Source organism: Aquarana catesbeiana, linkage group LG01, assembly GCF_042186555.1.
Source record: "Aquarana catesbeiana isolate 2022-GZ linkage group LG01, ASM4218655v1, whole genome shotgun sequence".
In the NCBI taxonomy this organism is placed as follows: Eukaryota; Metazoa; Chordata; class Amphibia; order Anura; family Ranidae; genus Aquarana; species Aquarana catesbeiana.
The window spans coordinates 880,488,977-880,503,311 of record NC_133324.1 but is presented as its reverse complement, the minus strand read 5'-3'; the positions used below and the strand labels follow the sequence as shown (position 1 = coordinate 880,503,311).

Here is a 14,335-nt window from a genome sequence, read left to right as displayed (position 1 = left end):
TATTCCATTTTACAGCAGTAACAGCAAAAATATATATTTATTTATTTTTACTTGATTTTTTTCATTAAGACCCCTTTCACACTGGGGCGTTTTTCAGGCGCTAAAAGGAAAAAAATAAGCGCCTGAAAAATGCCTCCCCTGGAGCTCCAGTGCAGCCCCAGTGTGAGAGCCCGAGTGCTTTCACACTGGGGCGGTGCGCTTGCAGGACCTTAGAAAAAGTCCTGAAAGGAGCATCTCTGGAGAGGTGTATACACCTCTGCTTAACCTCCCTGCCCATTGAAATCAATGGACAGCGGCGCTTTTCGGGTGCGTTTAACCCTTTCTTCGGCCGCTAGCGAGGGGTTAAAAGCGCCCCACTATCAGCCGAATAGCGCTGCTAAAACGACGGTAAAGCGCCGCTAAAACTAGCAGCTCTTTACCGCTAACATGGAGTGCTATCAGTGTGAAAGGGGTCTTAAACTTCTCTGCCAGAAGTGGACATGGCAAGCCATAGTTTAAAATTGGCTTGCCATTCATATTAGATAGTGAAAGTGATTAAATGTCATAATGGCTATCTGATCTATGGCTATTAATGGCTGTCCCACTGCAGGAGCATCCAGGTAATAGGCAGTTAGCCCAGAGACAGCTGATCCCAGCATGCACTGGGGTCAGCTACCACTTCAAGGGATTGTAAAGGCAGATTTTCTTTATCTTAATGCATACTATGTATACTATGCAAGTATGCATACTATAACCCATCTCTATCCAGCAATGTCCACGAGTGTCTCGGCTGTCCGAGACTCTCCCTCCTGATTGGCTGAGACACAGTAGTAGTGGCTGCTGCTGCTGTCAAATAAAGTCAGTCAGCCAATCAAGAGAGAGAGGAGGCAGGGCCGGGCCATGGCTCCGTGTCTGAATGGACACAGGGAGCTGTGACTCGGCTTGAGTGCCCCCATAGCAACCTGGTTGGGGGCACCCAGCAGGAGGGAGGGGCCAGGAGCACAGAAGAAGGACCCGAGAAGAGGAGGATCCGGGCTGCTCTGTGCAGGAAAGTATAACATGTTTGTTATTTTTTTAGAAAAAAAAAAACAGACTTTACAATCACTTTAAGGCTTGGTTGTGACTTGCTGTCACAGCCATAAGAATCTCTGGGCATCTGTACATGCTGAGATCTCACTGATCTCAGCATGTACAGTCTGAGAGTTTTAGGCAGGCAGTAGGTGTTTATTTATACTTTACCACCCTTAGTGGTTGGCTAACAATATATTGATAGTAGCTATATGGTACCACCCATGTCTATGTTTCTTTTTATATGTAGATGAGAGCTACGCAGGTATCTTGCCTGGAAAAAAGGAGTGATCCTGTCACCATTAGTGGCTTGCTGTGTAGTTTGGCCTTAACAGCCATGAGTGATGGGAGAAAAAGGCTAAGCGGAGCAGAGTACAGAAAAAATGCAAAAATTAGGCGTGACAAACAAACCAAGGAGATTAAACAGACAGGAAAAATTGATCTATTTTTTACAAAACCTGTGACTCCTTCTAGTACTGAGCAGGGTGAGGAGGTGGAGGAAGAGGTAACTGATGATGTAGTAGCTACATGCAGTTATGATACTTCAGAAGCAACCAGCAGTATTATCAGTGAAACTGAGGCTTATGAATCTGGTGCAGAACGACCTTCAAGTTCAAAAGAATTTGATGATCCTGTTGTACTATTAGGCGTGAGCTCTGACCCTGCTGAATGGGTTCTAAATGATTCTACCCGAGACCATGTGGCTAAACATGGAATAATACAAAATGAGAATCTGGACTTCACACAGTCTAGAAGGCTCTATGCTGACAAAGCTCGGGTGCTAACTAAACACCTGTTTCAAAAAAACAATTTTAATGGAGAGAAACAACAAAGGAGCTATTTGGTTTACTCCCAAAGCAAAGGAGTAGTGTTTTGTGCTCCATGCCGCTTGTTTGGTGGCAAATCCCAGTTGGCAGAGAGTGGTTTCAATGACTGGAAAAATGGCACAGCACGATTAAATGAACATGAGCATTCAGCTGAACACAAATCCTGCATGCTCGCTTTAAAATCAAGAACATGTATATCGGGGAGAATTGATGAGAGACTTACAAAACAGCTCTCTGATGAAATCCAATATTGGAGAAATGTTTTAAAAAGGGTTGTTGCTGCCGTTAAGGCACTTGGCATTCGAGGGCTTGCTTTCAGAGGCAAAGATGACCGTTTTGGTTCCACACACAACGGAAACTATATGATGATGTTTGAATTCCTTTCAGAATTCGACCCATTTATAGCCGAACATATTGCCCGTTATGGCAATGCAAGGAAAAGGAGTCACATCCTATCTCTCATTTGCTACATGTGAGCAGTTCATTCAGCTAATGGCTGATAATGTTACAAAGCAGATAGTTCAAGAGGCAAAGACTGCAAAATATTTTTCTATCAGTATCGATTCAACACCTGATAGCTCCCACACGGATCAGCTGGCCTTCATCTTAAGGTATGTCAAGGAAGATGGTTTACCCATTGAGCGCTTTCTACGCTTCATTCCAAATCCTGGACATAAATCGGAACAACTGGCTGAAGTGGTCCTTGCCACTCTTAAGTCATATGGCCTTGATATTGCCAACTGTCGTGGTCAGTCATATGACAACGCAAGCAATATGTCGGGTCATTATACAGGCTTGCAGGCCAGAATTCTTGAAAGAAACCCACTTGCTGTGTACATTCCATGCTCTGCACACTCTTTAAACCTAGTAGGAAAGCATGCTGCTGAAAGTTGCAAAGAAGCCTGTGCATTCTTTTGTCTTCTACAGTACCTTTATACCTTTTTTACTTCTTCTACTCACAGATGGGAGATTTTACAAGAGCACTTGTCATCTGTGCCTAACACTCTAGCTTTAAAGAGACTATCTGACACACGGTGGTCAGCCAGAGAAGATGCCTGTCGGAGCTTAAATCGGAACTGGACTCAAGTAATCCAAGCTTTAACAACAATTAAGGAAAATACAGCAGAGTCACCAGGAACGTGCAAGGAAGCAGAAGGTCTACTGAATAAGCTGCAACGTCTGGAGACTGCACTTATGAGTGGTTTGTGGGGTACTATCCTCGAAAGGTTTGGTGCAGTTAGCAAAAAAATCCAAAGTATTGCCATTGATGTTGGAATTGTGGTGGAGCTATATGAGTCACTGATCCAATTTGTTCGAGACACCAGAGAAATATTCCTTACTTACGAAGCTACAGCAATAGAAAAATCAAGTGTGAAGGATTATGAGGTTAAAAGGAAAGGTATTCAAGCGAGGAAAAGCTCAGCAACTTCCGGCAAGACGCAAGAAGAGGAAGCTCAAGAAAAGTTCCGAATCAACACCTTTTATGTCATTTGTGACAACTTGGTTGCTGAACTTGAGAGAAGAAAAACTGCATACGACTCTTTCTTTGGAAAGTTTAAATTTATTACGGACCTCACAAAAATTGAGCCATCAGCAATATTAAAAAATGCTACAGAGCTTTGTACTTCTTACAGCAAAGACTTGGAACAGGAGTGCTTTTTTGATGAGTGCCTCCACTATCGTTCCTATCTCCTAAGTTCTGCTGTAGAACATACCTCTGTTCTAGATATGTCCCAAGTGATAAGAGAGAGAGAATTGCAAAGTATTATCCAAATGTGGACATTGCTCTCAGAATGTTTTTATGCACAGCAGCAACTAACTGCTCAGCTGAGCGTTCTTTCTCAACTTTGAAACGTGTAAAGAACTATTTGCGATCCAGAATGGGAGAGGAAAGATTGAACTCACTGGCTGTGTTGGCAATTGAGTCAGAACTCACAAAATCTTTGGACTACGATGAGCTTATCAACAGCTTTGCCACACAGAGAGTTTGGCGAAAGCCACTTTAGTTTGATTTTGGCATCCTCTGATTCAACAATTTGCACTTATTTCAGTTTAAAATAGTTCTATATTAGTTTAAAGTTACATAAGTTATTAAAAACCTCATCATGCCAGTTTCATGATGGATTGATTGCAATTTGCACTTATTTCAGTTTATATCTATATTTTAGGTTAATTAAAGTTATCTAAGTTATTAAAAACATCATCATCTCAGTTTCATGATGGAGTGATTGATGCAAGTATGGAGTGAATGGTGTGTCATTTTTTTTGCTAATACAGAGAGGAAGAGGTGGAGCTCTAAAAAGAAAAGGTGGAGCCTAAAGAGGAAGGGGTGTGGTTTACAGATGACAGGGCGTGTCTTAAATAGGAAGGGGTGTGTCCTTGACAGGAAGGGTGGGTCGTATTTAAATTAGGGGTGCATGAGTTTAGTCAGGCCTAGGGCAGCACAAAACCTAAATACACCACTGTGGTCACGTGAGCATATTTTATAAAAAAAAAGCACATACACTGGGGCACTTAATGTAATGTAACACAGGGGACTGTAGGAATAACACAGTTATGATAGCAGCAGAAGGGGAGGGGCAGGGAGCAGAGAGGCACTGTCAGGGAGGGAGGGTGATAGAGGACAGACAGCAGGATGACAGGGGCACGTAAACTGTCCACAGTATCATGGATCAGCAGTCATGATAACCGTGGTCAGTTTACAGAGGGGAGGGCAGGATCAGCCAGGTATTTTAAATGATACAAAGGGCCAAATTACACAGCACAAGCACTGTGCTGCTGTTCATGCTTTAAAGCACTTCCTTTTTTTTGGTGGGGGTTACAACCACTTTAATTGTACAAGCAGAAGTTAGAAGCTGATTGACTACCAAGCACAGCTACACCAGATTTTGCACTCTCCAGTTTTAGTAAATTAACCCCCTTGCCTCCTTAAGGCCCGTACACAGGATCAGAAAATAGGATGAAAAATACTGCTTTCAAAGCGTTTGATAATCCGATAATTCTGATTGTTAGTACACAGTTTTTGAGATTGTCCGATTTTCGTTTGACCAGTACAATTTTCATCCGAAAATACACTACAACACATATTATATTACTTCCAAATTTTTGTTCTGTTGTTCGAGAATTTTCCTAACTTTAGTAACTTCTTCATTTTCGATATGAGATTAGCATGCAGATAAAAACGGGCGATCATTCATGTGTACCAGGCATTACAATATTGAAAAAAATTTCTCTGTGCTGTACTTATCTGAAGCAAAAATGCATTGGATTTAACATCTGTGTCTTATTGTATAGTTAAGTTGACTGTGGCTTCTGCCAAATCAACAAGTGGCTATACTATCCACACAGACTGGGTCTAAGGAGGCATGTCATTGCATACTGTATATTGGCATCTGAAGCAGAACACCAGTTAGCTGTTGCTTTTATGATATTTATGAAGTCTGTTGAAGTGCAAAACACACACAAAAATAGGAATGCTTAAGTAGTTGTTTTGTCTTTTTGTCTCCTTGTATAGACTGCCATCGGTTACAGGACTTCCAGAGAAAAGGCCATTGGCGGCTGGACCATCGGAGATCAAAACTGTAATAAAAATATACAAATGTGATTATGGCCACTGCAGAAGGGCTTTCAGCAATCTTTCCAAATTTAAAGCCCACAAAAGCAAACATAAAGGTTAGTGCATATTACTGAGGAAGGATCCATTTATGAAAATGAATATTGATTTAAAGCCCAACTATAGGCATAATGAAAATCCTCCCTTGCAGTGGTGCTGTGCCCGCACTACGAGCGTTAACTGCTCGCTAGGGGGCATAGAATTTGATGTCAGTGCTACCAGTACTTATGAAGATTGTAGTGTACATTTGGAAGCTTCTTATTTAACCTTTTCCTTCCCCGGAATATTTTACCAGCTGCCCCTGACAGCTTTGGTCCCCACTGATGATTGGGAAACCAAGAATGTCTTTTGACTTTATTCACTTACTGAGTGTTTAACCACTTCAGCCCCGGAAGGATTTACCCCCTTCCTGACCAGAGCACTTTTTACAATTCGGCACTGCGTCGCTTTAACTGCTAATTGCGCGGTCATGCAATGCTCTACCCAAACGAAATTTGCGTCCTTTTCTTCCCACAAATAGAGCTTTCTTTTGATGGTATTTGATCACCTCTGCCGTTTTTATTTTTTGCGCTATAAACGGAAAAAGACTGAAAATTTTGAAAAAAAATGATATTTTCTACTTTTTGTTATAAAAAAAATCCAATAAACTAAATTTTAGTCATACATTTAGGCCAAAATGTATTCGGCCACATGTCTTTGGTAAAAAAAATGTCAATAAGCGTATATTTATTGGTTTGCGCAAAAGTTATAGCGTCTACAAACTAGGGTACATTTTCTGGAATTTACACAGCTTTTAGTTTATGACTGCCTATGTCATTTCTTGAGGTGCTAAAATGGCAGGGCAGTACAAACCCCCCCCAAATGACCCCATTTTGGAAAGTAGACACCCCAAGGAAATTGCTGAGAGGCATGTTGAGCCCATTGAATATTTATTTTTTTTGTCCCAAGTGATTGAATAATGACAAAAAAAAAAAAAAAAAAAAAAATTTACAAAAAGTTGTCACTAAATGATATATTGCTCACATAGGCCATGGGCATATGTGGAATTGCACCCCAAAATACATTCAGCTGCTTCTCCTGAGTACGGGGATACCACATGTGTGGCACTTTTTGGGAGCCTAGCCACGTACGGGGCCCCGAAAACCCAGCACCACCTTCAGGATTTCTAAGGGCATAAATTTTTGATTTCACTCCTCACTACCTATCACAGTTTTGAAGGCCATAAAATGCCAAGATGGCACAACCCCCCCCCAAATGACCCCATTTTGGAAAGTAGACACCCCAAGCTATTTGCTGAGAGGCATGGTGAGTATTTTGCAGCTCTCATTTGTTTTTGAAAATGAAGAAAGACCAGAAAAAAAATTTTTTTTTTTTCTTTTTTCAATTTTCAAAACCTTGTGACAAAAAGTGAGGTCTGCAAAATACTCACTATACCTCTCAGCAAATAGCTTGGGGTGTCTACTTTCCAAAATGGGGTCATTTGGGGGGGTTTTGTGCCACCTGGGCTTTCCATGGCCTCCGAAACTGTGATAGGCATTGAAGAGTGAAATCAAAAATTTACGGCCTTAGAAAGCCTGAAGGCGGTTCTTGGTTTTCGGGGTCCCGTACGCGGCTAGGCTCCCAAAAAGTCCCACACATGTGGTATCCCCGTACTCAGGAGAAGCAACAGAATTTATTTTGGGGTGTAATTTCACAAATCCCCATGGCGTGTTTGAGCAATATAACATTTAGTGACAACTTTGTGCAAAAAAAAAAAAAAAAAAAAAAAATTTGTCTCTTTCCCGCAACTTGTGTCACAATATAAAATATTCCATGGACTCGACATGCCTCTCAGCAAATAGCTTGGGGTGTCTACTTTCCAAAATGGGGTCATTTGGGGGGGTTTGAACTGTCCTGGCATTTTATGCACAACATTTAGAAGCTTATGTCACACATCACCCACTCTTCTAACCACTTGAAGACAAAGCCCTTTCTGACACTTTTTGATTACATGAAAAAATTATTTTTTTTTGCAAGAAAATTACTTTGAACCCCCAAACATTATATATTATTTTAAAGCAAATGCCCTACAGATTAAAATGGTGGGTGTTTCATTTTTTTTTTTCACACAGTAATTGCGCAGCGATTTTTCAAACGCATTTTTTGTGGAAAAAACACACTTTTTTAAATTTTAATGCACTAAAACACACTATATTGCCCAAATGTTTGATGAAATAAAAAAGATGATCTTAGGCCGAGTACATGGATACCAAACATGACATGCTTTACAATTGCGCACAAACGTGCAGTGGCAACAAAATTAATACATTTTTAAAAGCCTTTAAAAGCCTTTACAGGTTACCACTTTAGATTTACAGAGGAGGTCTACTGCTAAAATTACTGCCCTCGATCTGACCTTCGCGGTGATACCTCACATGCATGGTGCAATTGCTGTTTACATTTGACGCCAGACCGACGCTTGCGTTCGCCTTAGCGCGAGAGCAGGGGGGACAGGGGTGCTTTTTTTTTTTTTTTTTTTTTTTTCTTTATTATTTTTTTGCTTTTTTATCTTATTTTTAAACTGTTCCTTTCATATTTTTTTTTAAATCATTTTTATTGTTATCTCAGGGAATGTAAATATCCCCTATGATAGCAATAGGTAGTGACAGGTACTCTTTTTTGAAAAAATTGGGGTCTATTAGACCCTAGATTTCTCCTCTGCCCTCAAAGCATCTGACCACACCAAGATCGGTGTGATAAAATGCTTTCCCAATTTCCCAATGGCGCTGTTTACATCCGGCGAAATCTAAGTCCTAAAATGCTCGTAGCTTCCGGTTTCTTAGGCCATAGAGATGTTTGGAGCCACTCTGGTCTCTGATCAGCTCTATGGTCAGCTGGCTGAATCACCGGCTGCATTCTCAGGTTCCCTGTTGAGACAGGAGAGCCAGAGAAAAACACGGAAGACGGTGGGGGGGGGGGGCATTCCCTCCCACTGCTTGTAAAAGCAGTCTAGAGGCTAATTAGCCACTAGGATTGCTTTTACATGAAAGCCGACCGCTGGCTGAAAAGAATGATACCAAGATGATACCTAAACCTGCAGGCATCATTCTGGTATAACCACTCAAAGTCGTGAATGGCGTACCTGAAGACAAAAAAATGGTTAACAATAAAGCACAGTAAACGGTTAAGTATAAAAAATTGCATACCTGAAAAGCAAACATGATAAAACATAATAACAATAAAACATTGCAGAATAGAATACAGTAAAAAAAGAGCAGAACACCAGAGAGAGAATAGAGAGAGAGAGAACAATAAAACGACAACTATTTTTTTTTATTTTTGTTTGTGTTTTTTTTTTTTTTTTTACACTTTTTTTTTGTAACTGTAACTTTTATAACTGTAACCGGTTCCAGGTTCGGGTCTCTCAAAATGCGATGGCATCTTGGGAGACCCTGTGAAAGTGTGCCTAGTCTGTGCAATGCTGTACCCTACGCTAATACTCAACTAGTGAATGGTAGCGTTCAAAACATTCACCAATGCAAAGACCAGGATTATCAGGACAGGAGGGACAATAATAGCGGGTGTCACGTCTATATACGCGCTTGCTGCAGACACATCTTTTTTGGGGGGGTTCGTTGGGTAGGGGTACTCGGGAGGACATATAAATGCCTCTCATGCAGCCGACTGCATTTGGTTGGGGATGTGAATGGGGGAAGTACGGGCGCTGCAGAAGTGGTGGGTTCCCAATTAGGATTGGCGAATGCAGCAGGAAGGGCATTATGGGCATGACAGGCCTATGTTTGTCTTTTTGGTGGCAGCGGGACACTACTTGTGCTTGCCACCTCACCAGCTTGAACTGCACTTATGGGACTCGCCACGTCACCAAGTGTTACTGCAGTGCTGGTATGACTACGACCGGGGTGTACTAGGCCGCTGGCGCTTGCCAGTTCACCAAAACGCTACAAAAAAAAGTGACAGTGATCGATCGATACTGCACTTGGGTGGGCTGGGCTGGGCCGGGCGGAGGGGCAAAACGCAGGTGCTAGCAGGTATCTGGGCTGATCCCACTAACACTGCGTTTTTGGGAACCCTAAACTGCTGGGGACGCTAGTATAGATCTGATCGGATCAGATATTGATCCGATCAGATACTATACCACTAAGGGAGGTGTACGGTGCGTGCGTGGGTGTTAGTGGTACTGGCGCTAATCTGACGCTGCTTGGGGCTGGTGCTTGCCAGTTCACCAAAATGCTACCAAAAAAACTGTTAGCGATCGCAGGGATCAGGCCTGACTCTGCGAACGCTGCAGTTATGCGTTTAGTGTTTTGTAAGTGACAGTGATCGATCGATACTGCACTTGGGTGGGCTGGGCGGAGGGGCAAAACGCAGGTGCTAGCAGGTATCTGGGCTGATCCCGCTAACACTGCGTTTTTGGGAACCCTAAACTGCTGGGGACGCTAGTATAGATCTGATCGGATCAGATATTGATGTGTTCAGATACTATACCACTAAGGGAGGTGTACGGTGCGTGTACGGTGCGTGCGTGGGTGTTCGCGGTACTGGCGCTAATCTGACGCTGCCTGGGGCGACGCATATCACCGCCGGGCGATCAGGGGGCTAAACCTTTATTCGGTAATAAACGGCGGGTGCCCTGACACTAAAAAAAATAAACGAACTAACCTGCGTCACCCGTAACGGTTATACGGTGATCAGTGGTGAAAGGGTTAACTAGGGGGCAATCAAGGGGTTAAAACATTTATTCGGTAGTATATGGGGGTCCCTGTCGCTATAAAACGCTGACAGCGAACCTAAATATTTACGTTCCTAACTAGCGTCACCAGCGACACTAATACAGCGATCAGAAAAATGATCGCTTAGCGACACTGGTGACAGGGGGTGATCAAGGGGTTAAAACTTTATTAGGGGGGGTTAGGGGGGTACCCTAGACCTACAGGGGGCTAATACTAACTGTCCTACCACTGCTAACTGTCACAAACTGACACCATGCAGTAATCAGGAAAAAAACAAAACAAAACAAAAAAACCTGCTTGGTGTCAGTTTGTGACAGGGGGGGGGGGGTGATTGGGGGGGATCGGGGGGCGATCGGGGGGGGATCGGGGGTGTTTAGTGTGCCTGGCATGTTCTACTGTGTTGTGTGAGTGTTGGTGCACTTACATGTCTTCTCTCCTCGGTGCTGGAACGGAAACTGGCCAGCCGAGGAGAGATGACATCACATCCTCTGCCTCTGTGTACTATACAGAGGCAGGGGATGTTTCTCATTGGCTGGGAGCGATCGCGAGGGGGGGGCCACGATCGGATGGTCTCCCCCTCGTCTCTCAACTCTCCCAGCCAAACGCCGACCGCCGATGGCACCGGGGGGGGGTCCGATCGGACCCCCCGCCCGCGGGAAGGCAATCACGTACCAGGTACGTGATTTTGCCTGCCCGTGCCGCTCTGCTCACGTATATATGCGTGAGGCGGTCGGCAAGTGGTTAAACTTTCAAACTTGGTGGTAAAAGTTCCACCATTCAGAACTTATTCTCAGGTGGAAGGGTTACATCACACTACAGGTCACACTACTACCACTAATATCACCACTTCTGCCCAGAGTTCTTATAAGGTAATGAGGCATGTCCTAGAAATACCTGCTTTAGAAGTGGTAAATAAAGAGGACATTGAAGAAGACCTAGAGGCAGAGTTAGAGGAGTCCATGAAAGATTTCTCCTATACACCTGATGTTATGGCTTCATGCAATATACTTGCCAATATACTCACTTCTGCTGTGTGCAAAAGCCTCTGTATTGTCGAATTTGATTATCCTCTGTCTCGCCATGCCCCTTTGGGTACGGAGAGACTAGCAAAGTCAAAAAAGAAAATTTCCCATTCATGAGTAAATAGAATTGGCTAGTTACGATGATTGGGTTTCTGCCAGAGCACTTGCAAACGTTTCACCATAGTTTTCTGTGTTGATGTCCTAGAACAGTGATTTTCAAACTGGCCTTTGGGGCACTATTTTTCCCAGCTACGCCAATGACAGAGCACTATTCCTCCCAGTGATGCCAATGACGGGGCACTATTCCTTCTTTGACACCAATGAGTGAACACTATTCCTCCCACTGACACCAATAATGGGGCACTATTCCTCCGTTGATACCAATGACTGAACACTATTCCTCCCACTGACACCAATTATGGGGCACTATTCCTCCCACTGAATATCCAAAAGCTTTGCCAGTGTTATCCCTTGAGGATAGCAGCCTTTAACCCATGGTCTATGAATAGCCAGCCTGTGTCCTGTACTGTACTCCAAGATATGAAATTTACAGGTAAGTCATAATTGCTGTGCAGGAATATGAATGAAATGCCACTGTTTTACACTTCAACTAAATAAAATTAAAAAAGTGTAATGCACTAAAATGCGCAAAGCACTGCTCTCTGATGGAACCGTCAATGCACTAGTCCAGTGGTCCTCAACCTCAGTCCTCAAGTACCCCCAATAGGCCATGTTTTGGCAATTTCTCTTAGATACAATTGCTGTCCAAAATACCAAGCCATTGACTCTGATTTTAAAGCACCTGTGCAAGATGAAGAAAAACCTGCAAACATGGCCTGTTGGGGGGGTACTTGAGGACTGAGGTTGAGAACCACTGCACTAGTACACATGGTAAAACACTCCCTATTACTGTGCAGGCTAGTGTGGAAGTAGCCTAAATGTATACCAGTGCTTTACCTACGCATGGTAAAGTAACAGGTTCACTTTAATTCCAACCCCCACACCAGCTGCTTGTACTTGGCTTCATTTTACTCTACTTAACTCTGTCTGCAACCAGGAGCAGAGACGTACCTGGTACCTTGCGTATAGGTAGATTATGTGACTCATACCCTTTAGGCACCATCTTTGTCACAAAAGGGGCGGAGAGGATGTTCTCTGCCACTAGTAAACTCTGAGTACAATCAACTTGGCGCTTACACAGTGCTTCTTCTCCCTGCTCCCAGTTGGTTAGATAAATATAAGCTGCTGGGGGGTGAGCTTCAAAGTGAACTTGTTGGTTTGCATAGGTATACTTTATTGCCTTCTCTAGTCTGGTGGGCCTCCATGGCAGTAGACAATCATCATCTAAGAACACCATTGTAGGTGGTATCCATCTCTTTCTCAAGCTAACCTTTTTATAGTAGCCATGTACAAACAGGATGGGGCAAAAGGACAGATCACAGCTAAAATCCACTATATGCATAAAGAAATGGCAGCAGTAATATTGATTCATTTTTATTTTGTGTTTAATCACCCAGATAAAGGCAAGGATCCCATCTGGCAACCTGTATCAAGACCTTAACAGTTGTGTGCACTATTGTGGGGCAAACTCATTTGGATTGTTTCAGGGACTTCCATTTTTTTTGCTACTATACAGCGCTAGAACCACTTATTTGAGAATCAAGAAGATTCTACAAGCAACAAGAAGAGCTGTTCCTTCAGTCACATCTGATTAGAGGGTCCAGTTTCCTTTTAGACATTTTAAATGGTGCACCAGTTTAACTTCTATGGCAAGAAAGTCTCATCATATATGGGAAGTATGAAAACGGACATGTCGTTTCTGTACACACGCTGGAATCCAACAGGCCATTTAAACGTGACAAATGCTACTTCAATTCGGACAGAATAGATTTTATGCTTATTTTTACTATATACTACATGTTGTTTGGGAGGGAGTCTAAGTTGATAGGGTTGTATATACAATGTTTATATGGTAAGCTAACCAAAAAGTAGCTTCATTTATTTGGTCCCTTTTTGGTCTGTTTTTTAATAGCAAAACTATTTAGTAGAACATTTCCTATACTTACTGCCTCTGCTGCAGTCTTATCCATGACAGTGTTCCCAGCTATCTCTGAAAACTACCAGACCTCTACCCTCTATGTTATGGAGAAGGGACAGCCAGTGAACTCTTTACTTGTAGCCTTGTTTTGTGTCAGTGACTCACAAGGTAGTGAAGGAATGGTGAGGACCATGGCCAGAATTTGCATCTGATCTCGGTACTTTCCTAGTGCCAGAACAAGCATGCGGCAAGTGAATGGCAACGAAAACCTGAGTCTGCGTACTTGCTCTGGGTCAGTGCCTAAGAAAGCACTGGAAACTTTGGATTAGCATGACTGTTCAAAAGGAGAGTTCAGCAATGGAAACCTCCTATATTGTTACAGGTTTTCTTTGTAAATAATGGGTTAGCATTTTTAAAACTTTTGTAATTTTATTTTTTTACATTTTAAAGAACTTCCGGTTTCTAAATCGCTTTTCACAATTGCCAGTTACAGATGAATGGTAATCGCGATATAGTTTGACAATAATATTCATGACAGTATTAGAATGTCATCCATAAGTGAACAGAAACAAAAGAAAACAATAAAGTTGCAGAGTTAATCAAAGAAGTCTGGTGAATAATTCCTACTTATAGAGGTAACAACTGTGGGAGATCATGGGAGTCAGCACTTCCGAAGTCCTGGATCCATTCTTTCCAACAGGGTGAAATTAATAAAAAAAAATATAAGGGAAATAGAGGGAAAGATAGGAGGGACAGGAAAGAGTAAAGGGGAAGATTGTAAGTGGTGGTGAATGGACAAGGGGAGGAGCACTAAAAAAGGTGGGCAGTAAGCTGGGTCTCTTCCCCTCAGGGGGCATCTCCCAAATGAGAATGGACCAACCAGTCAATCACCTTCCTAGATGCAATATTCTGGCCATCACTTTCCAAGAATCCGCCTCCAATTACTGTGTTTATCCTCACCTTTGTAACTGAAGTTTTGATTAAAAAATGCATATAGTTTGGGATGGAACTAGGCTAGCCATGCACGCATAGATTTCTCCATCCATGTTAAACAATAT

The 14,335-nt window shown here is 42.6% G+C and overlaps 1 protein-coding gene across 6 annotated transcripts in view; it reads left to right on the top strand.

Moving 5' to 3' along the window:
- LOC141117645 (uncharacterized) overlaps nucleotides 1-13,884 on the top strand; it is a 132,318-nt gene extending 118,434 nt beyond the window's left edge. For all 6 annotated transcript variants that reach the window (XM_073610627.1, XM_073610634.1, XM_073610621.1 and 3 more), the window contains 2 exons: nucleotides 5,389-5,546; nucleotides 12,757-13,884. In XM_073610627.1, the coding sequence (XP_073466728.1) occupies nucleotides 5,389-5,546; nucleotides 12,757-12,800 (202 nt within the window). In that variant the 3' untranslated portion in view covers nucleotides 12,801-13,884. The remainder of the gene's footprint in view (nucleotides 1-5,388; nucleotides 5,547-12,756) is intronic.
- Nucleotides 13,885-14,335: the final 451 nt, after the last annotated feature.